Source organism: Schistocerca serialis, chromosome 4, assembly GCF_023864345.2.
Source record: "Schistocerca serialis cubense isolate TAMUIC-IGC-003099 chromosome 4, iqSchSeri2.2, whole genome shotgun sequence".
Taxonomy (NCBI): domain Eukaryota; kingdom Metazoa; phylum Arthropoda; class Insecta; order Orthoptera; family Acrididae; genus Schistocerca; species Schistocerca serialis.
In genome coordinates this window covers 92,631,621-92,654,619 of record NC_064641.1, presented here as the reverse complement: position 1 = coordinate 92,654,619, position 22,999 = coordinate 92,631,621, and the positions used below count along the sequence as shown (strand labels likewise).

Here is a 22,999-nt window from a genome sequence, read left to right as displayed (position 1 = left end):
GCGCGCCGCGTTTTTCCCACGGCTGTCCCTGACACTGAGCCGGCCGCTCGCCTTGGATCAGCCACGGATGCCGCAAGGCCGGTGAGAGGCATCCACCTGCGGCCAGACCAGGCTCGGCTTGCGAGCCGCCCCACCCCGCCCCGCCAGGCTGGTGCACCGGCGGTGACTGCCCGCGACTAGCCACACCGTGTCACCACGCTGCTACACACGCTTTGGGGGCAGCCACTACAGCAAATACAGCAGAACATCTAGCCCCCAAAACCCTACAGAATGTACACTACTGGCCATTAAAATTGCTACTCCACGAAGATGACGTGCTACAGACGCGACATTCAACCGACATGAAGAAGATGCTGTGATATGCAAATGACTAGCTTTTCAGAGCATTCACACAAGGTTGGCGCCGGTGGCGACACCTACAACGTGCTGACACGAGGAACGTTTCCAACCGATTTCTCGTACACAAACAGCAATTGACCGGCGTTACCTGGTGAAACGTTGTTGTGACGTCTCGTGTAAGAAGGAGAAATGCGTACCATCACGTTTCCGACTTTGATAAAGGTCGGATTGTAGCCTGTCGCGATTGCGGTTTATTGTCTCACGACATTGCTGCTCGCGTTGGTCGAGATCCAATGACTGTTAGCAGAATATGGAATCGGCGGGTTCAGGAGGGTAATACAAGGCGCCGTGCTGGATCCCAACGGCCTCGTATCACTGGCAGTCGAGATGACAGGCATCTTATCCGCATGGCTGTAACGCATCGTGCAGCCACGTCCCGATCCCTGAGTCAACAGGTGGGGACGTTTGAAAGACAACAACCATCTGCACGAACAGTTCAACGACGTTTCCAGCAGCATGGACTATCAGCTCGGAGAGCATGGCTGCAGTTACCCTAGACGCTGCATCACAGGCAGTAGCGCCTGCGATGGTGTACTCAACGACGAACCTGGGTGCACGAATGGCAAAACGTCATTTTTTCGGATGAATCCAGGTTCTGTTTACAGTATCATGATAGTCGCAACCGTGTTTGACGAAATCGCGGCGAACGCACATTGGAAGCGTGTATTCGTCATCGCCATACTGGCGTATCACCCGTCGTGATAGTATGGGGTGCCATTGGTTAGACGTCTCGGGCACCTCTTGTTCACATTGACGGCACTTTGAACAATGGACGTTACATTTCAGATGTGTTACGACCCGTCGCTCTACTCTTCATTCGATCCCTGCGGAACCCTACATTTCAGCAGGATAATGCACGACCACATGTTGCAGGTCCTGTACGGCCTTTCTGGGTACAGAAAATGTTCGACTGCTGCCCTGGCCAACACGTTCTCCAGATCTCTCACCAATTGAAAACGTGTGGTCAATGGTGGCCGAGCAACTGGCTCGTCACAATACGCCAGTCACTACTCTTGATGAACTGTGGTATCGTGCTGAAGCTGCATGGGCAGCTGTACCTGTACACGCCATCCAAGCTCTGTTTGACCCAATGCCCAGGCGTATCAAGGCCGTTATTACGGCCAGAGGTGGTTGTTCTGGGTACTGATTTCTCAGGATCTATGCACCCAAATTGCGTGAAAATGTAATCACATGTCAGTTCTAGTATAATATATTTGTCCAATGAATACTCGTTTATCATCTGCATTTCTTCTTGGTGTAGCATTTTTAATGCCTAGAACCACTCGGGCGCAACGGCCGGCGCATTCCAACAGACCACTGGAATGTATGATAATTCTGAGCAAAATCTTTTTCTGAGAAACGTAAGTAAGTTAGTACTGTAATCTGTTTCACCAAAACAACTGACCTCATGATCATATAACGCTTTGATAGCATAACAAACGTGGAAATGTGTTTCTGCTATGCCAGGTGAATTGTCCTGTACTCATTGACGGTTCTTACGGGGTTACTGTTTATGTACATAGTGGCTTCTCATTTGTAGTGTTTATGGATCAACATCATGATTGGTATTGCATCAGCAAATATGTTAGAATTACACATCACTGTCTTTGATGTGATGTGGACAAAAGCGTAAAGCGTGTACGCCTTGTGCGTATAATGTCACCATGAGCATATTTCTGGAAGATCGAGACGTGTAGAAAATCACTACATGCCGTTGAAACGTTACGTTAAACGGTATTAATAACGGTTTCGTTTTTTAGACTCTTTGTTATTAAGAAAAAGGGTGGTTTCGGGCAACGCATTATGTGTCATAAAATCACGAAATTCGTTGTGTAGGAATCATGGGAATCACCAACACTGTCGTCCAACAAAAGTAAAAGAGCTGTCATCACAGAGGTCGTATACATACACCTTACCACCGTTAAAAATATCCTTTATAGCAATCGCTTGTTCAATAAACATTTACCACATGTGTAATTCATCTTTCCTATTTCTTTTATTTCCTTTCCGATAGGACAGGTGAGCCGGTGCAGAATTCCTTCTTCGCTAGATCACATCCAAATAAGAGTGGGTCAAGAATGTACCAAACTTGGGTCTCCAGTTCCATCAACATCTCACACAGTACACATATTCTCGTAATAAGGAACTGTCGAACGTGCATTCACCGGCATAGTTTGGTGGTAGCAAAAATATCTAGAGAACATACACTCAAAGAGAATGGGGAGGCAAGATAGGAATGGCGCATAGCTGACGGACTGAAAATGGAGTTAGGTATCTATTCAAACAGTTTTGCTCATGCACGACAATGGGCGGTCCCACATGAGAGATGCCACGACTGTAAAATTGACTGTACTGGGTTGATGGTTGGGCCACACCAACCGTATTCACGGGGTCTCGCTCTATCGGATTAGTCTTTTCGGTAACAAGAAGGACGCACTGCGAGGTCAGAGGTCCAGAAACATCGAAGAACTGCAGGCAGCTGTCCGAATGAGTGCATAGTACTACCAAACAATGCTTCTGTGATGCAACAATGAACTCGTCAGGAAGGCGGCAGTGCCTTAGAGACTTCGATGGGGAGGATATTGAGAGGTAGCATATACAATGACTCTTGTTCATTTATAAATAAGATACAAAAAGTACTGTTGTAAATCATTTTCTCGCTGCCGGCCCCGCATCCCCTCTGCCCCCCCCGCCCCATAAGATGATGGAAGGAAAAAAAGTTTATCGCTATCTACATTTTCGCTGTTCCTATAGTAAAACTTATGCATCTTCACCACTGACTCTGTTTACAACAACGTTTGCAAACGGTATCCACACTCACGACTAAATGTGCCTGCAAAATTATATTATTGTGCAAGACATAGTTCATAAGATGTGGCCTCATAAACACTGAGATGCGTGAAATCCTGCCGCATCAGGCATGACGTTTTAATTTGTAGCCTCTTGACTACTAATTCTATTCGTAACATACTTCACAGGCAGTATTACACATATACCGCTTAACATACCTCTAAAATTATATCATTGTATGACAAATTGTTCAGAACATATGACGTCATAAACACTAACATAAGTGAAAAAATTCCGCATCAGGGATGACGTTTTAATTCATTAATACTTTGCACAACACGTTTTTCAGGCAGTAAAATAGCAAAACCACTGAAAATATCTGCAAAATTATATCACTGTGCGATACACAGTTCAGGAGTATTGCGTCATAAACACTGAGAAGCGTGAAAAACAGTTGTTGTGGTCTACAGTCCAGAGACTGGTTTGATGCAGCTCTCCATACTACTCGATCCTGTGCAAGCTTCTTCATCTCCCACTACCTACTGCAACCTACATCCTTCTGAATCTGTTTAGTGTATTCATCTCTTGGTCTCCCTGCACGCTGCCCTCCAGTACTAAATTGGTGATCCCTAGATGCCTCGGAATATGCCCTACCATCCGATCCCGATCCCTTCTTCTAGTCAAGTTGTGCAACAAATTTCTCTTCTCCCAAATGCTATTTAATACCTCCTCATTAGTTATGTGATCTACCCATCTAATCTTCAGAATTCTTCTGTAGCACCACATTTCGAAAGCTTCGATTCTCTTCTTGTCCAAACTATTTATCGTCCACGTTTCAGTTCCATACATGGCTACACTCCATACAAATACTTTCAGAAACGACTTTCTGATACTTAAATCTATAGTCGATGTTAACAAATTCTCTTCTTCAGAAACGCTTTCCTTGCCATTGCCAGTCTACATTTTATATCCTCTCTACTTCGACCATCATCAGTTATTTTTCTCTCCAAATGTCAAAACTCATTTACTACTTTAAGCCTCTCATTTCCTAATCTAATTCCCGCAGCATCACCGACTTACTTCGTCTTCATTCCATTATTCTCATTTTGCTTTTGTGGATGTTCATCTTATATCCTCCTTTCAAGACACTGTCCATTCCGTTCAACTTCTCTTCCAAGTTCTTTGCTGTCTCTGAGAGAATTACAATGTCATCGGCGAACCTCAAAGTTTTTATTTATTCTCCATGGATTTTAATACCTACTCCGAATTTTTCTGTTGTTTCCTTTACTGCTTGCTCAATATAAAGATTGAATAACATCGGGGAGAGGCTACAGCCCTGTCTCACTCCCTTCCCAACCACTGCTTCCCTTTCGTGCCCCTCGACTCCTATACCTGCCATCTGGTTTCTGTACAAATTGTAAATAGCCTTTCGCTCCCTGTATTTTACCCCTGCCACCTTTAGAATTTGAAAGAGAGTATTCCAGTCAACACTGTCAAAAGCTTTCTCTAAGTCTACAACTGCTAGAAACGTGGGTTTGCCTTTTCTTAATCTATTTTCTAAGATAAGTCGTAAGGTCAGTAATGCCTCAAGTGTTCCAACATTTCTAAGGAATCAAAACTGAGGTCGGCTTCTACCACTTTTTCCATTCGTCTGTAAAGAATTCGTGTTAGTATTTTGCAGCCGTGGTTTATTAAACTGACAGTCCGGTAATTTTCACATCTGTCAGCACCTGCTTTCTTTGGGATTGGAATTATTATATTCTTCTTGAAGTCTGAGGGTATTTCGCCTGTCTCATACATCCTGCTCGCTAGATGGTACAGTTTTGTTAGGCCTGGCTCTCCCAAGGCTGTCAGTTGCTCTAATGGAATGTTATCTACGCCCGGGGCCTTGTTTCGACTTAGGTCTTTCAGTGCTCTGTTCAAACTTTTCACGCAGTATCATATGTCCTATTTCATCTTCACCTACATTCTCTTCCATTACTATAATATTGTTCTCAAGAACATCGCCCTTGTATAGACCCTCTATATACTCCTTCCACCTTTCTGCTTTCCCTTCTTTGCTTAGGACTGGGTTTCCATCTGAGCTCTTGATATTCATGCAAGTGGTTCTCCTTTCTCCAAAGGTCTCTTTAATTTTCCTGTAGGCAGTATCTATCTTACCCCTAGTGATATGCGCCTCTACATCGTGACATTTGTCCTCTAGCCATCCCTGCTTAGCCATTTTGCACTTCCTGTCGATCTCATTTTTGAGGCGTTTGTATTCGTTTTGCTTGCTTCTTTTAGTGCATTTTTATATTTTTTTACTTTTATCAATTAAATTCATTATCTCTTCTATTACCCAAGGACTTCCATTAGCCCTTGTCTTTTTACCTACTTGATCCTCTTCTACCTTCACTATTTCGTCCTTGAAAGCTACCTATTCTTGTTCTACTGTATTCCCCCCCCCCCCCAAATTCTTGTCACTCTTTCCCTAATGCTCTCCCTGAAGCTCTCTACAACCTCTGGTTCTTTCAGTTTATCCAGGTCCCATCTCCTCAAATTCTCACCTTTTTGCAGTTTCTTCAGTTTTAATGTACAGTTCATAACCAATAGATTGTGGTCAGAGTCCACATCTGCCCCTGGAAATGTCTTAGAATTTAAAACCTGGTTCGCGAATCTCTGTCTTACCATTATATAGTCTATCTGAGACCTTCCAGTAGCGTGAAAAGCTATATTTTCTTAAAATGGAGTGCAACTCATACTCATATAGAAAGGGGAGGAAGAGAGGTCCTGAGAGAGGGAGCGTGAGGAGGTGGACAGAGAGAGGGGATCAGGAGATGGACCGAGAGAGGGGGTGTGAGAAGGTGGGCAGAGAGAGGGGGTCAGCAGATGGACCGAGAGAGAGAGAGGGGGTGTGAGAAGGTGGGCAGAGAGAGGGGGTCAGCAGATGGACCGAGAATGAGAGAGAGGTGGGGGGATGAGGAGTTGGACAGTCATAGAGGGGCATAGGAGATAGACAGAGAGAGTGGGGAGGAGGAGATGGGCAGAGAGAATTGGAAGAGGAGATGGGATGGGAGGAGAGACAGACAAAGATGTGGAGGATGAATAGAGAGAGAGGGGGTGGAGAAGGCAAATAGAGAGAAAAGAGTGGAGGAGATGGACAGAGAGAGGGAGAGAGAGAGGAGGAGGAGTTGGACAAATAGATGGGGAAGGAGGAGGTGGACTAATAGAAGAATGGAATAAATAAACGCCTGGCTCACTTCAGCCCGGAACCGCGTGACTGCTACAGTCGCCGGTTCGAATCCTGCCTCGGGCATGGATGTGTGTGATGTCCTTGAACCAAACACCTGGGTCATGCTAGGTTTCTTAGCTGGCTTGAGATTAAAAAAAAAAGCTGTAGATTAATTTTCTAAGAAGTCTGACAGGAAATTTTTCACTGAGGCGGTCTGTTAGCAGTAAACATTTGATGTTCATTAGGATTTGTCAGATTATCTTTTAGCAGAATCTCTAGAGCCTTTACGGTATCAAGGCTAACTTAAAGACGATGTATGTGCGAATGGAGGTAAATGAACGGTGAAATACTGGACTCTCAGACTGGTAGAATTCGGTTCAGATGCTTGCCTCACAAGGTAAAATATTGACTCTGTTCTGAATCCATAAGGTGGTGAATTGTCTTGTTAAAGCGATAGTTCGCCGGGATGGTGCAATGGGCTAACAGATGGATCCATATGATAGGGTAGTAGGGTTTTGTTTGATACGGTAGAGGTAGTGGTTTCCTATGAAGCGTGGCATGCATGGCACAGGACACGTGTTGTTCTTGTGATCTTCAGTTCGAAGATTGGTTAGCTGCAGCTCTCCATACTTGTCTATTCAGTACACGCCACTTCATCACCGAGGAACTACTGCAACCTTCATCCATTTGAATTTGCGTTCTGTAGTCAAGTCTTGCTCTCCGTCACAGTTTTTACCACACACGTTTTGTCATGTCCCCTTTGAAAAATTATGAATGACTGTGTTAGTAAACTTATACGTTATTTGATAGAAAGACAACTGAGTAAAACTCAAAGCACTCAGACAGTTTTCTCATTACTTATTCTGATCACCACTAAACTTACACACAATATTTTAGCGCAACGCAATCTGGCTTTCAATAATCCCTACAAAAGAATGGTTCTGACTAACAACAACCTATACCTTTCATGAAACACTTATGTCACAAAAATCTTCGTTACTCGAACTACTGCAATACAGCGAGCGCCAATACTGCCAGCTAAATTAAAGGTTCTAACTACTGAAGGCACCAACTACGGATAGGCATAGCTATCAAATGAAAGATTTTTATAGAAAACAAACAATGTATTTACCTTAATAGTGTTCAAAAGTCGTCATATATATACAGGGTGGTCAATTTATCGTGACCGGGCCAAATATCTCACGAAATAAGCGTCAAACGAAGAAACTACAAAGAACAAAACTTGTCGAGCTTGAAGGGGGAAACCAGATGGCGCTATGGTTGGCCCGCTAGATGGCGCTGCCATAGGTCAAACGGATATCAACTGCATTTTTTTAAAAATAGGAACCACCATTTTTCATTACATATTCGTGTAGTACGTAAAGAAATATGAATGTTTTAGTTGGACCACTTTTTTCGTTTGTGATAGATGGCACTGTAATAGTCACAAACATATGGCTCACAATTTTAGACGAACAGTTGGTAACAGGTAGATTTTTTAAATTGAAATACTGAATGTAGGTATGTTTGAACATTTTATTTCGGTTGTTCCAATGTGATACATGTACCTTTGTGAACTTATCATTTCTGAGAACGCATGCTGTTGCAGCGTGATTACCTGTAAATACCGCATTTCGCAATACGTGTAACGACATTCCTCTCAACAGCGAGTACTTCGCCTTCCGTAATGTTCGCACATGCGTTGACAATGCGCTGACGCATGGTGTCAGGCGTGGTTGGTGGATCACGATAGCAAATATCCTTCAACTTTCCCCACAGAAAGAAATCCGGCGACGTCAGATCCGGTGAACGTGCGGGCCAATCCACCTCTCATGAAATATGCTATTCAATACCGCTTCAACCGCACGCGAGCTATGTGCGGGACATCCATCGTGTTGGAAGTACATCGCCATTCTGTCATGCAGTGAAACATCTTGTAGTAACATCGGTAGAACATTACGTATGAAATCAACATACACTGCACCATTTAGATCGCCATCGATAAAACGGGGGCCAACTATCCTTCCTCCCATAATGCCGCACCATACATTAACCCGCCAGGGTCGCTGATGTTGCACTTGTCGCAGTCATCGTGGATTTTCCGTTGCCCAATAGTGCATATTATGCCGGTTTACGTTACCGCTGTTGGTGAATGACGCTTCTTCGCTAAACAGAACGCGTGCAAAAAATCTGTCATCATCCCGTAATTTCTCTTGTGTCCAGTGGCAGAACTGTACACGAAGTTCAAAGTCGTCGCCATGCAATTGCTGGTGCATAGAAATATGGTACGGGTGCAATCGATGTTCATATAGCATTCTCAACACCGACTTTATTGAGATTCCCGATTCTCGCGCAGTTTGTCTGCTACTGATGTGCGGATTAACCTCATCAGCAGCTAAGACACCTACTTGGGCATCATCATTTGTTGCACGTCGTGGTTGACGTTTCACATGTGGCTGAACACTTCCTGTTTCCTTAAATAACGTAACTATCCGGCGAACGGTCCGGACACTTGGATGATGTCGTCCAGGATACCGAGCAGCATACATAGCACACGCCCGTTGTGCATTTTGATCACAACAGCCATACATCAACACGATACCGACCTTTTCCGCAATTGGTACGTGGTCCATTTTAACACGGGTAATGTATTACGAAGCAAATACCGTCCGCACTGGCAGAATGTTACATGATACCACGTACTTATACGTTTCAGACTATCACAGCGCCATCTATCACAAAGCGAAGAAAGTGGTCCAACTAAAACATTCATATTTCTTTATGTACTACACGAATATGTAATAAAAATGTGGTTTCCTATTTAAAAAAAACGCAGTTGATATCCGTTTGACCTATGGCAGCGCCACTAGCGGGCCAACCCTTGCGCCATCTGGTTTCCCCCTTCAAGCTAGACGAGTTTAGTTCTTTGTAGTTTTTTCGTTTGATGCTTATTTCGTGAGATATTTGGCCCGGTCACTATCAATGGACCACCCTGTTTATACCCAGATCGTCCGCTTATAGCAACCTCTCAAAACTCTGGCATTTTTCTCTCCACATCCAACACTGCTGGCGGCTCACCTCCAACTGCACAACGCTACGCGCTGTTCACATCCAACTGCCCAACACTACACAAGCGAATATTCCAACAATGCCATCCAGCCACATACTGCACACAGCACAGTCAGTGATTTTCATGCAGAGCTCTACGTGGCGTTACCAACATGAAAACCTAAACAAATTACTTACAGTTTATCTGCACAACCAAGCGGCCGATACCTTGATGCCGCAGGATGTGGCCTATTAATCGATCCTTTCTTTTAATCAGGTTCTGCCATAAATTTCTTTTATCCCGAGTTCCATTCAGAAGCTCCTCATCTGTTACTCGATCTACCGATCTAATCCTCAGCATTCTTCTATATCACCACATTTCCAATGATTTTGTTCTCTTCTGTCTGAACTGCTTGTCGTCAACGTTCCACTTTCGTACAATGCTGCAATGCAGACAAGTATTTTCGGTATAGTCTTCCTGCACTCAAATTGATATTAGGCATTAACAAATTCCTTTTTTCCAGAAATGCTTTTCTTGCTATTGCTATTCTGTAGTTTATATGCTCTTTACTTCGCCCAACGCCAATTATATTGCTGTCCAAATAGCAAAACTCGTCTACTACTTTTAGTGTCATATTTCCTAGTCTAATTCCCTTAACATCGACTGATCTAATTCGACTACATTCTATTACTATTGTTTTACTTCTGTTGATGTTCATGTTATAATCCACTCCGTTCAACTGCTCTTCCGAACCCTATGGTGTCTCTGACAGAACCACAACGTCATAGGAAAACCCTAAAGTTTTTGTTTCTTCTCCCTGAACGTTAATTCCCTTTCTTGATTTCTCCTTGGTTGCCTTCACAGCTTACTCAGTGTACAAGTTGAACAACACTGGGGGTAGGCTACAACCCTGTCTCTTGCATCTCGACTGCGGCTTCTCTGACGTCCATCGACACTTCTAATTTCAGTCTGGTCTGTCTGTAACAGACTGCTGAGATGTCGACTCTGCGTTAGCGCCTGACGCCACATCAAGTAACATTTGCGTGTCATGCATGCCTCATCTTAAAAGGGGAACAACTTTTCCCGTGACTTTCAGACACTCAGTTCCAGTGAAAGTACGTTCCCATTGCAACAAGTAAAACACTGTGTTATATCAAGAGTTCGGCAGCGAGATCGGCTTCGCAAAAAAGTATCGGGTGGAACTAATCCGGCGTTTTTCGCTATCAAATACGAGGTGCATTCAAGTTCTAAGGCCTCCGATTTTTTTTCTAATTAACTACTCACCCGAAATCGATGAAACTGGCGTTACTTCTCAACGTAATCGCCCTGCAGACGTACACATTTTTCACAACGCTGACGCCATGATTCCATGGCAGCGGCGAAGGCTTCTTTAGGAGTCTGTTTTGATCACTGGAAAATCGCTGAGGTAATAGCAGCACGGCTGGTGAATGTGCGGCCACGGAGAGTGTCTTTCATTGTTGGAAAAAGCCAAAAGTCACTAGGAGCCAGGTCAGGTGAGTGGGGAGCATGAGGAATCACTTCAAAGTTGTTATCACGAAGAAACTGTTGCGTAACGTTGGCTCGATGTGCGGGTGCGTTGTCTTGGTGAAACAGCACACGCGCAGCCCGTCCCGGACGTTTTTGTTGCAGTGCAGGAAGGAATTTGTTCTTCAAAGCATTTTCGTAGGATTCACCTGTTACCGTAGTGCCCTTTGGAACGCAATGGGTAAGGATTGTTGTGAACACCTCGAAAGCGCAATTTCTCAAAACCATTTATATTTCTACATATATCGGTCTCCGGATTTTTAGACGACTACATGAAAATAAGGTAGCATGAAATTTAGGGTCTCGAAAATGGCAAGGAATCCAACTACTCTCCAGGGAGAAAGCCCATGTAGGTGGGCTTTCTAACTGATATGCTTCAAAGAACGTGGCAGCCAGCAACCTAGTACCATGAAAAAATCTGACATCCTTGTGAGTTCGAGGAAGATGTCTAAGTCAAGAGAGAAACACTGTCCAGTAAGAAAAAAAAAGTCATACACATTAATTTCTGCCGAAAGTAGGCGGAAACGACAGAAAGAAGGGCCAGTCACCCTGTTTATACACATCTAGAGCTACTGACTTCTTGCTGAGTGAAATACTAACAGCTGTGAGTGCACATTGGGGCATTATTGGTTTCATTGGTGTAAATTATGACTTTAGAATGAAATGAATACCCTTAGCTGCATATAGGCGTTGATATAAGTCAACGGGGACAGTTGAAAATGTGTGCCCCGACCGGGACTCGAACCTGGGATTTGCTGCTTACATGGCAGAAGCTCTTTCCACCTGCGCCACCGAGGACACAGCGGATAGTGCGACTGCAGGGAGTTATCTCTGGCACGCCTCCCGTGAGACCCACATTCCCAACTTATTGTTCCTGACTGTATTCATAGTGCCCCTCCAAATTATACTCATTACTCGCGGCCTGTTGCCGATTCCCGTAAGAGTTCGGGCACTGTTTGTGAAGATGGTCAAATGGCCGGTGAGCCTTAACTATCTTTCACAACTTTTCCAAAGTTGTGAAAGTTTGTTGCTGTCAGTGTTGTTAAATCAAGAGCATGAAACACATATTTTGAAACTTTTTCAATGATATGTTCCTCTGGTTTGCAATCTCTTTGAAGGTAATATATGGACATTTAATAAGGACTGATGTAAATAAATTATTAATTTAATATTACAATATTTATACCTTCATCGTATTTTTATTAAAATTCTTGGCGTCAATGGCACGTCAAAAATTGGTGTTGAAGGCGGCGTGGGGCGGAAGAGTGGCAGTCACTGTAGACATCAATAATACACAGCTGAAAGTAGCCTGTGTACTGAAAAATGGTTCAAATGGCTCTGAGCACTATGGAACTTAACTTCTGAGGTTATCAGTCCCCTAGAACTGAGAACTACTTGAACCTAACTAACCTAAGGACATCACACACATCCATGCCCGAGGCAGGATTCGAACCTGCGACCGTAGCGGTCGCGCGGTTCCAGACTGTAGCGCCAAGAACCACTCGGCCACTCCGGCGGGCCCTGTGTACTGATCGACAGTACAAACTCTCTGGAGAGTGTGTAGCCATCGCTCTTGTCGCATCTTCTTGCAACCAAGAAAGAGAAGTCGAGATGAAAGACATTTAAAAACTCACTGCAAATCATGAACCGTCTGTGACATCTCCCTGAATCGAACCCTGGTTCTTGTAATGGTTCTTTATTTACGTGACCATTACGGCACTCCAACCCCAGTTCTCGATACCAGTACTATCGTAGTACTTTTCTGCGAAGTAACAGACATATTTTTGTGACAATATTCACATTTGGTTTTATTAATGAACAGGTAGTCCGATGTATCTATATATTACAGTGATATGGTTCTTGTTTGTATTCATTTCTGTGAGACTGTCATAATCTTCGACTTAAGTGCAACCGTTTTGGCGCGAATGCGCGCAGAGCAGTCTTTGTTTCACTTTGCAGAAGTTAAGTTGTTATTTCGCTTTGTAAAAGAACAGTCAAGTCTTGTGTTTGGTTAAAGTGGAAATAGAATATATGAAGATTGTTACAAAACTGTTTTCTTGATGATGTGACAATTAAGAAGAAGTATATGTGAATTTACTAGAAGTGCAACAAAAATGTGGATCGTGAACACCAAGTCAAAAATTATTTCTACCATACCATTGTTCTGACCTGGGATTGTTTGATCATTAAGAATTTCCTGAAAAACGCATTTGGTAGGTCTACAAATATTGCTAAAATACAGATCTGGACCTTCTAGCAGTCAAAGTGGAATCACCCTAGAATCAACAAGATGAGCCATAACAACTTCGACGAAATCTACGTGGAAATCCATTCAAGATAAGTGCCAAAATTTATGACTTTTTTACAGTGACTTCACTATTTCCATTCTGACGATACCATCCACAGCCATTAACTTTGTTGTTGCCCGATAAAGCGAACATATGCTGCGTGAGCAACATTATTAATCTGATTTCTAACCTACTTTGCAAGTGGTGGTATTGTTAGAATTTGCACCTGGGGAGCAGGTTTTCCGCTAATATCGTACCATCTACAAAACGTTATCCAGCTAATAGCTACAACAAGTTACAATTGTGTAGTCTGATAATTAGAAGTTGCTGCAGAATATGGATATATTGAACATGCTGTAAGACGGCCCCCCTGCCGGACTTGTCCGAAACTGGAGCGTGCGTCGGCGTTTGGCGGTCGGTGGCACGCACTGATGTGTCCTTGGCCGGGGTCAGGGCGGGGCCTGGCTGGAGAAGGAAAGGCTGTCAGAGGCGGACACGGGCCTGCTGTGTACCTGGACGTGGGTATGAACGGCCGCTGACCCAGCCGGCGCACGCTGGACGCCCAGCCCGGCTCTCTATAAAGGCGGGCCGCGCGCCCCACTGGCCACAGTCGCTCAGCATCCGACGCCGACCGCACCTGCAGACATGAACGCCCTGGTGAGTGGGGCGCTGGACGCCGGGCTTTCCTCGCTACTGATCGTCGGCTAGCTCCCGAGTACTTTATTATTACTTCTGTGTCGCCCGTCTTCCCTGGGATCGCCACCGGTTTATTCCCTGTGACAAAACGCCAACCTCTTCAGTTCGGTCTCCAGTCTCCCAATATCTGTCTTCCCATATGGTTTTCATCTTCTGCAGCTCCTTCTTGTACCACAGAAGTTATTCCCTGACGTTTTAACACGTATCCTATTACCCTGTCCATTCTTTTTGTCAATGTTTTCCACGTACTTCTCTCCTCACCAATTCTGTGGAGAACCTCGTCATTTTTATTAATTCATCTACTTTTCAACGTCGTTTTACAGCAGTTTATCTCAAGTGCGTCGATTCTCATCTTTTCTATAAATGCTATTCTCCGAACGCCATTTCTCAGAATTTTTTTTTTCCTCCAGTGGAATGTTGGTCTGTCTAGTGAACTTTTTATGTCCCCCTCGGTTCGTTCGGGGGGGGGGGGGGGACATTGCTGACAAGGTAGCAATTTTCCTTCACTTCAAGTACTTCGGGAGCCGGCCTTGGTGGCCGTGCGGTTCTAGGCGCTTCAGTCCGGAACAACGCGATTACTACGGTCGCAGGTTCGAATCCTGCCTCGGGCATGGCTGTGTGTGATGTCCTTAGGTTGTTTAGGTTTAACTAGTTCTAAGTTCTAGGGGACTAATGGCCTCAGAAGTTGAGTCCCATAGTGCTCAGAGCCATTTGAACCATCTTCAGTTCGGAGTAGCACTTGCTCTCGACGTCTTCAGTTATTCTTTGATACATTCCAGTCTCCCAATACCTGTCTTCCCATATGGTTTTCACCTTCTGCAACTCCTTCTTGTACCACAGAACTTATTCCCTGACGTTTTAACACGCATCCTATTATCCAGTCCCTTCTTTTTGTCAATGTTTTTCACGTACTTCTCTCCTCACCAATTCTGCGGAGAACCTCCTCATTTTTACTAATTCATTTAATTTTCAATATTCTTCTGCAGCAATATATCTCAAGCGCGTCGGTTCTCATCTTCCCTGATTTTCCAACAGTCCATGATCCATTTCTATATAGCGTTATTCTCCAGAAGTCATTTCTCAGAGAATTTTTCCTCCAACCAAATGTTGGCCTGTCTAGTCAACTTTTTATGCCCGACTCGGTTTGTCCGTCATGTGTTACCTTGCTGCCAAAGTAGCAGTTTTATTTCACTTCATGTGCTTCGGGGTCACGCGTTTTGAAGTTAAGCGTATCTCTAAACTTGTTTCTAATACTCCTCATTAGTTTCGTCTTTCTGTAGTCTACTTTCAATCTAAAAAAAAAAATGGCCCTAAGCACTATGGGACTTAACATCTAACTAGCACACTGGACTCGCATTCAGGAGGACGACGGTTCAATCTCGCGTCCGGTCATCCTGATTTAGGTTTTCCGTGATTTCCCTAAATCGCTCCAGGCAAATGCCGGGATGGTTCCTTTGAAAGGGCACGGACGACTTCCCTCCCCGTCCTTCCCTAATCCGATGACACCGATGACCTCGCTGTCTGGTCTTCCCCAAACAACCCAACCACCCCAACTTAACATTTGAGGTCATGAGTCCCCTAGACTTGGAACTACTTAAACCTAACTAACCTAAGGACATCACACACATCCATGCTCGAGGCAGGATTCGAACCTGCGACCGTAGCAGCAGCGCGGTTTCGGACTGAAGCGCCTAGAACCGCTCGGCCACAAACCGCCGGCTCTACTCTCAATCGATATTCTGTACTCAACACACTGTTTGTCCCATTCAACAGATCCTGTTGTTCTTCTGCACTTTCATTGAAGAGATATTGGCATCATTTGGAAGTTTACTGGCAGTGCTCATATTTTGCAAGGGCTGTATATAGCCATAAAAATAATCAAAACTAGATGTTTCGAGAAGGTTTTCTTTGTGTGGGTTTGTGGGGAGGGGTGAGAGGAGGGGTCATCAGTTTTCTGACTGATTTTATGCAGCCTCCCACGATATCCTCCGTGGTGGGAATATTTCCATATCGGAACAGCACCCACGTCCAACGTGTTTAATTAAGCGTTACATCTATTCTAATCTCTGCCGTTACCAACAGGTTTTCCCTCCATTGTTCTAGTACAACGGAAATTGTTACCTGATCCCTTAACAAACATCCTATCACTTTTTATAATTAGTTTTTTTACACATTCTTTTCCTCGTCGACTCTGGGGAGACCCTTCTTATTTCTTACTATTCCTCTTAATTTTCGTCATCCTTCTGCATAACAGCATCTCAAATGCTTCGTCCTGCTCTTTTACGGTTATAAGCTTTGTCCACTCTGTGGTCCCTAGTTTTAATGTTAAGTGTGTGGCCAATCTCATACCTGCTGAATACTTTCGTCTTTATTTCCTGTCAATTCATATTATGCCGTCAGTAGACTGTTTATTCCAATTAACGTTTCCTGCAATTCATCATTTCCACAGAGACAGTAATTTCATCAGCGAATCTTATCACAGACATCCTTTCACTTCCAATTTTAACGTCTTTCTGAACCCTTGTTTTGTTGATTCATCGGTTCTTCGACCTACAGATTAAACTGTTGGGAAGAAAGACTGCATCCTAGATTGTCACCCTTTTTGATCACACCATTTCCCTCTCGGTGTTCCATTCTTATTCGTTCCGTTTGGTGCGTGTACACATTGTTTTACTTATAGCTTATATGTACTGGTCTGAGAAATTAAATATCTTCCTCACGTTCAGGTTAAGAGTTCTGAAAGGAGTGGAATTATACAAGATTTACGTAATGACAATTTCATAACTTTGAAGCGCCGACGTACTTAACGCAAAAACCGATTTCCACTGCCTCAGTAACGAATTAAGAGAAATTCAGGAGGCATGCTTAGATACAATGATAGCAAAGCGGCTGATGGCAAGAAAAATTATGCAGATTAGACTCCTGACTATGTCACAGATTTTCACTAGTCACTACAGATAAACTGATTGTAATCTGACGGTTAACCCCCTTGCACCACCATAATTTCTTCCATTTTCACAGTATTCTATATGCACCAAAGAATGTCAGCCCGTTACAACTTTATTCCATAATCGGTTTCGATCTCAAGTAACCATCCGGGTGTTTCGCGCATAGTAATAAGATAGGAAAATGTAGAAGTTTACATAATGGAAATACACTTAAATACTAATCACTATAATGAAGAAAGAGCTCACAGTACTTACACTACTTTCAGTTTTTCGAGTGCATCACAAATTCATATTGTACTGTTGTAGACCACACCTGTGGTGCCCAGATTGATGTCCTTGACTTCCGGACAGTTCCGCACTGACGTTCAGTGAATAATATAAGTGTTTGCCGAACGTTTGACAAGATTTGTGACTGAATTCAGTACTTTCGTAGCAGACCGAACGGAAGACGAAATACGTAATGGAACAAAATTTGCTAATGCAAAGGTAATTTCGGTAATAACCAAAGGAGGTATTATAGGAACTTTATTGCTTACAGTTTCTATTAGTGGTCTACTGGAAGCGTTGGAGGTTGTTGTCTGCAGGAAAGGAAGGTTGCAACACCGGAAGACTATACGAATGCACGAGGAACTGCAGAGGACTGATAATTGATGCAGGGCCTGGCAGTTGATCACGAAAGTAAATAAATGTAGTGTATTGGACACGTATAGCCGAAGCAATAGACTTCTGTTCGATCACACTTGTAGGCGTCGAACGACTGGAAACCAGTTAAATACTTAAAGTGGAATGACCACTTAAAACTATTTGTATGAAAATCAGATGTCAGTGTGAGATTCATTGTGAGAATCTTAAGGAAATAGCGATTCATCTTCGAAAGTGGTGGCTTGCAAAAAGAAATATGATTACTGAGTGAGATGGAGGAGATACAACGAAGAGCGACGAGACTCGCCATGAGGTCATTTAGTCAGTGTAGGAGCTTTACAGTGATGCTTATGTCAAAGTAGCAGACGATACAAGAGAGGAATTGTCATTACGGGCAGGTTTACAACTGAATTTCTGACAGCTTACACACCAAGGCGAGTCACACGAAATGTATCTTCCTCGCACATGTGTGTCACCATTGTGATGTAAATATAAATGTCGTGTGACGAGGGCCTCGCGTCGGGTAGACCGTTCGCCGGGTGCAAGTCTTTCGATTTGACGCCACTTCGGCGACTTGCGCGTCGATGGGGATGAAATGATGATGATTAGGACAACACAACAACCAGTCCCTGATCGGAGAACATCTCCGATCCAACCGGGAATGGAATCTGGCCCTTAGGATTGACATTCTGTCGCGCTGATCACTCAGCTACGGGGGGCGGAAGCTATGGTGGTAAAGAAACCTTTACTGAAAATACAGGGTTATTCATAAGTACCTCCGAGGTTTCAGAGAACGATTGCGTGAAAACTAGAAGACATACAGTACAATGTCAGATGTTAGTGGTTACAGCATCTTCCGTTATCATATGCACCGTGGCGAAGCTGTAGAGATCACCAGGTGGGGGAAGGCGTATCAGAGCACATGATCCACTCGATATTGTCGCACCGAACTGGTTCACATCTGCAGATAGGCAAACCAATGAGCAATTTTACAAAGTGGGCTGCTGTCGTTGAGCCGCAGTAGTAGCGACTTCAGTCAATTGCATGCGCATATTGATGTTTGCTGCATCACAAATGGTGCCCATATTGAGTTCCTATAACCTGAGTTACGAACTAGCAGAGACGCTCTAATGACTGATATGTGTGTGCGTTCTGTGTGTCTCGCAGTTTTCGTATAGTCGTCCGCTGATACCCCGCAGATACTTTTGAATAATCCTCAGCTGCAATTAAGATAAACTTAACAATATTCCTGAACTCCCTAACAAATGTATGCCACCAGTAACTACTTGATTTAGACTCTAACGACATCTTCTGTCATCTCCACTGAAGAGAGAAAGAAACTGGTACTCCTGCCTAATATCGTGTACGGCTCCTGCGAGTACGCACAAGTGTCGCAGCATGACGTGGCATGGACTCGACTAGCGTCTGACGTAGTGCTGGAAGGAACTGACACCATGAATCTTGCAGGGCCGTCCATAAATCCGTAAGATCATCTTGCAAGGCATCCCATATATGCTCAATATTGTTTACGTCTGGGGAGTTTGGTGGCCGGCGAAAGTGTTTAAACTCGGAAGAGTGTTCCTGGAGCTATTACGTAGCAATTGTGGACGAGTGGAGTGTTGCACAGTCCTGCTGGAACTGCCCAAATCCGTCGGAATGCGCAATAGACATGAATGGATGCAGTTGATCAGACAGGATACTTATATACGTGTCACCTGTCAGAGTCGTATCTAGACGTATCTGGGGTCCCACATCACTCCAACTGCACAAGCCCCACACCATTACAGAGCCTCTAACAGCTGCTGACATGCAGGGTCCATGGATTCATGAGGTTGTCGCCATATCCGTACACTTTGAAACGAGACTCGTCCGACCAGGCAACATATTTCCAGTCATCAACAGTCCAATGTCAATGTTGACGGGCCCAGACGAGGCGTAAAGCCTTGCGTCGTGCAGTCATGAAGGGTACACGAATGGGCCTTCGGCTCCGAAGGCCAATGTCGATGATGTTTCGTTGAATGGTTCGTACGCTGACACTTGTTGATGGCCCAACATTGAAATCTGCAGCGATTTGCGGAAGGGTTGCACTTGTGGCGTTGAAAGATTCTCTTCAGTCGTCGTTGGTCCCGTTCTTGCAGGATCCTTCTCCGGACGCAGAGATGTCGGAGATTTGATGTTTTGCCGGATTCCTGATATTCACAGTACACCGTGAAATGGTCGTACGGAAATAACTCCGCTTCATCGTTACCCCGGAGATGCCGTGTCCCGTCGCTCGCGCGCCGACTATAAGACCAGGTTCAAACTCACTTACATCTTGATAACCTGTCATTGTAGCAGCAGTACCCGATAATATTTTTTTTTTTTTTTTTTGTAGTTTTAGGGCGCACGACTACAGTGGTCATTAGCGCCCAGACTAAGTTATGAATGCACTGCGAGGCACAGTGGTAAAATAGCAACTGAAATGGGCAACACTATAAAAGGCACATTAACAAGCAAGGGATTAAAAGAAAACAGCATAATCAAATATCCTTAGACGGGTTCGTGAAGTGGATAAAACGAAGAACGCGAGCAGCTGCTCCTGGGTCATCCGCTAAAATTTCATCCAGAGTACATGGCAGGCCAAGATCAATGCGCAGTGTATTAAAATTCGGACAGGACGTTAAAATGTGGCGTACCGTCAGCAATTGCCCACACGGGCAGAACGACGCCGGCGCAGCTGTCAGCAGATGGTGATGGCTGAACTGGCAGTGTCCAATCCGTAACCGGGCCAAAACGACCTCCTCCCGCCGAGAATGGCGTGAAGAGGTCGTCCGAGCGGTGGGGAGAGGTTTCGAGGCCCGAAGATTGTTTTCAGTAAGTGTAGACCAATCGGCATGCCACAGCGATAAAATGCGCTGCCAAATGACCCTGCTAAAATCAGATGAAGGCACACAACAAGAAGCTGTCCGAGGCTGGAGGACTGCAGCCTTGGCCGCGGCATCTGCAGCTTCGTTCCCAGGGATATCGACATGGCCGGGAATCCACATAAAGGTAACCAGAAAACCGTCGTCCGCCAGCTGCTGAAGAGAGCGTTGGATCCGGTGCACGAAAGGGTGAACCGGATACGGATCACTGAGGCTCTGAACGGCGCTCAGGGAATCAGAGCAGACGACATAAGCAGAATGTCGGTGGCGGCGGATGTAAAGAACAGCCTGATAGAGGGCAAATAGCTCAGCTGTGAAGACTGAACAATGGCCATGGAGCCGGTATTTTAAACTGTGTGCCCCCGATGTGACAACTGCGCCAGAGACTTGCTGTCTTGTGTTGGCGTTGCAACCACAGCGGCGTATTCTACCTGTTTACATATCTCTGTATGCCAGTATGGATGCCTATTGCAGTTCGTTTGGCGCTTCGGTGTATGTGCGACGTAAGCTTCTAGCGGCCTGGTGGTGACGGCCTTGCTGCCTGCCCGCAGGTGGTCCTCTCGCTGGCCGTGGCGGCCGCGCTCGCCGAGCCCAGGCCGGGCTACCTGGGCGCCACCACATACTCCGCGGGGCTCGGCATCCACGCCGCCCCGCTGACGCTGCCCGCCGCCTCCGTGCTGGCGCCCGCCGTGTCCTCGCAGTTCCACGCGCAGGACGAGCTCGGTCAGTACCACTACGGCTACAGCGGCGGCCCCTCCGCCAAGGAGGAGATCCGCACCGCCGACGGCTCCGTCGCGGGCGCCTACTCCTACGTGGACGCCCACGGCATCGTGCAGAGCGCCCACTACGTGTCCGACCCCGTCAACGGCTTCCGCGTCGCCGCCACTAACCTCCCGGTCGGTCCCGCCACTCCCGCCCCCGCCGTCGTGGCAGCCGCCCCCGCCCCCGCCGTCGCCGTGGCCGCCGCGCCCGCTGTAGTCGCCGACACCCCCGAAGTCGCCGCCGCCAAGGCCGCCCACTTCAACGCCCACCTGGCCGCCAAGGCCGCCGTCCTCGGCCGCAAGAAGCGCAGCCCCGGCTTCCTGAGCGCAACCGCCCCCGCCGCCGTGCTGTCCACCCCCGCCGCCACCGCCCTCGCCGCCCCCGTGGCCTACGCCTCCCCCGCTGTGGCCGTCGCTCCCGCCCGCAGCTTCGCCTACTCCGCCGTCGCCGCTCACGGTGCGCAGGTGGTCCCCGCCGGTCCCGTGGCCACCTATGCCGCCGCCGCCCCTGTCGTGGCCGCCGCCCCTGCGGCGCACGTGGTCGCCGCCGCCCCCGCCGCCGTCGCCTACTCCGCTCCCGCGCCTGTCGCCTACTCCGCACCCGCCGCCGCGGCCGTCCTGCCAGTGGCCGCCTCCAGCCAGTACCGCGTCCAGGACGAACTCGGCCAGTACACCTACGGCTACGCCGACGGAAACTCCGCCAAGACTGAGAGCCGCGCCGCTGACGGCTCCACTGTCGGCGGCTACTCCTACGTAGACGGCAACGGCCTGGTGCAGAGTGTCAAGTACCACGCCGATAGCCTGGGCTTCAGGGCCACCGCCACCAACCTGCCCGTCGGACCTGCCTAAGTTGAACATCACATCTGCTCCCTCCCTGGAAATGTTTACCACATGCATACACACACACGTAACATATACATGTATGGCAAGCACAAATGTCGGGATGGATACCTGTTGCTACACTGCTGCATCCTAGTCTCAGCACGCGATAGGACGCACCTTGTAACACAGGTTGCTTCCACTTTCGGACACAGACAGGCCTTGGCGCCGGATGACGACTGAGCGAGTGCCCCTGCTGGGCTGGAGCCGTCCTCAGCCCCCATGCTGAAGGCGGGCTGTGCCAGAGCAGAGTCCACTGTCCACTCTTCCTCCACTCGTACCTTTCTTCCCTTAATTTAATGTATAGAACACTGTAAATCTTCATTTGTGTAAATATGCAATAATATATTATTATTGATACATATTTGCACTGAAAAAACTGTCTGTTTTATACTATGTGCAATAAATGTTTTTAGAATCAACCTTTTGTTTTCTTGATCCTCTATAATACACAGCATCACACACATTTTTAACAATTTATCATAAAATCATCTTAAAATCGTATGCCTTTCTTTCTTTCGTTTACGCCATAGTCCCGCAACGATCGCAGGGTCGGCGTGGTTACAACAGATTTGGCAGTGTTAGTATTAGGGGTGGCCGGATGCCCTTCCTGCCGCCACCCCGTACCCCCCAGGATGGAATCAGTGTACGCCAACTGTCTGCGTCGAGTGTAAATCGTGAAAGAGTGCGGGCGTGTTTCAAATGTCTGCGACGCGTGTAACTGAGGCGGAACGTGGGGACCAGCCCGGTATTCACCTAGCGGGATGTGGAAAAGCGCCTAAAAACCACATCCAGGCTGGCCGCCACACCGGCCTTCGTCGTTAATCCGTCGGGCGGATTCGATCCGGGGCCCGCGCGCCTAGCCGAGTCCAGGAACAGCGCGTTAGC

At 46.2% G+C, this 22,999-nt stretch overlaps 1 protein-coding gene across 1 annotated transcript; it reads left to right on the top strand.

Annotated features, from left to right (window-relative positions):
• The first annotated feature begins 13,810 nt into the window (after positions 1-13,810).
• LOC126473916 (cuticle protein 19.8-like) lies at positions 13,811-22,533 on the top strand. The gene is made up of 2 exons (XM_050101271.1): positions 13,811-13,939; positions 21,023-22,533. Exons 1-2 carry the CDS (start codon positions 13,928-13,930, stop codon positions 22,079-22,081), a joined length of 1,071 nt encoding a protein of 356 aa, XP_049957228.1. The 5' UTR covers positions 13,811-13,927; the 3' UTR covers positions 22,082-22,533.
• Positions 22,534-22,999: the final 466 nt, after the last annotated feature.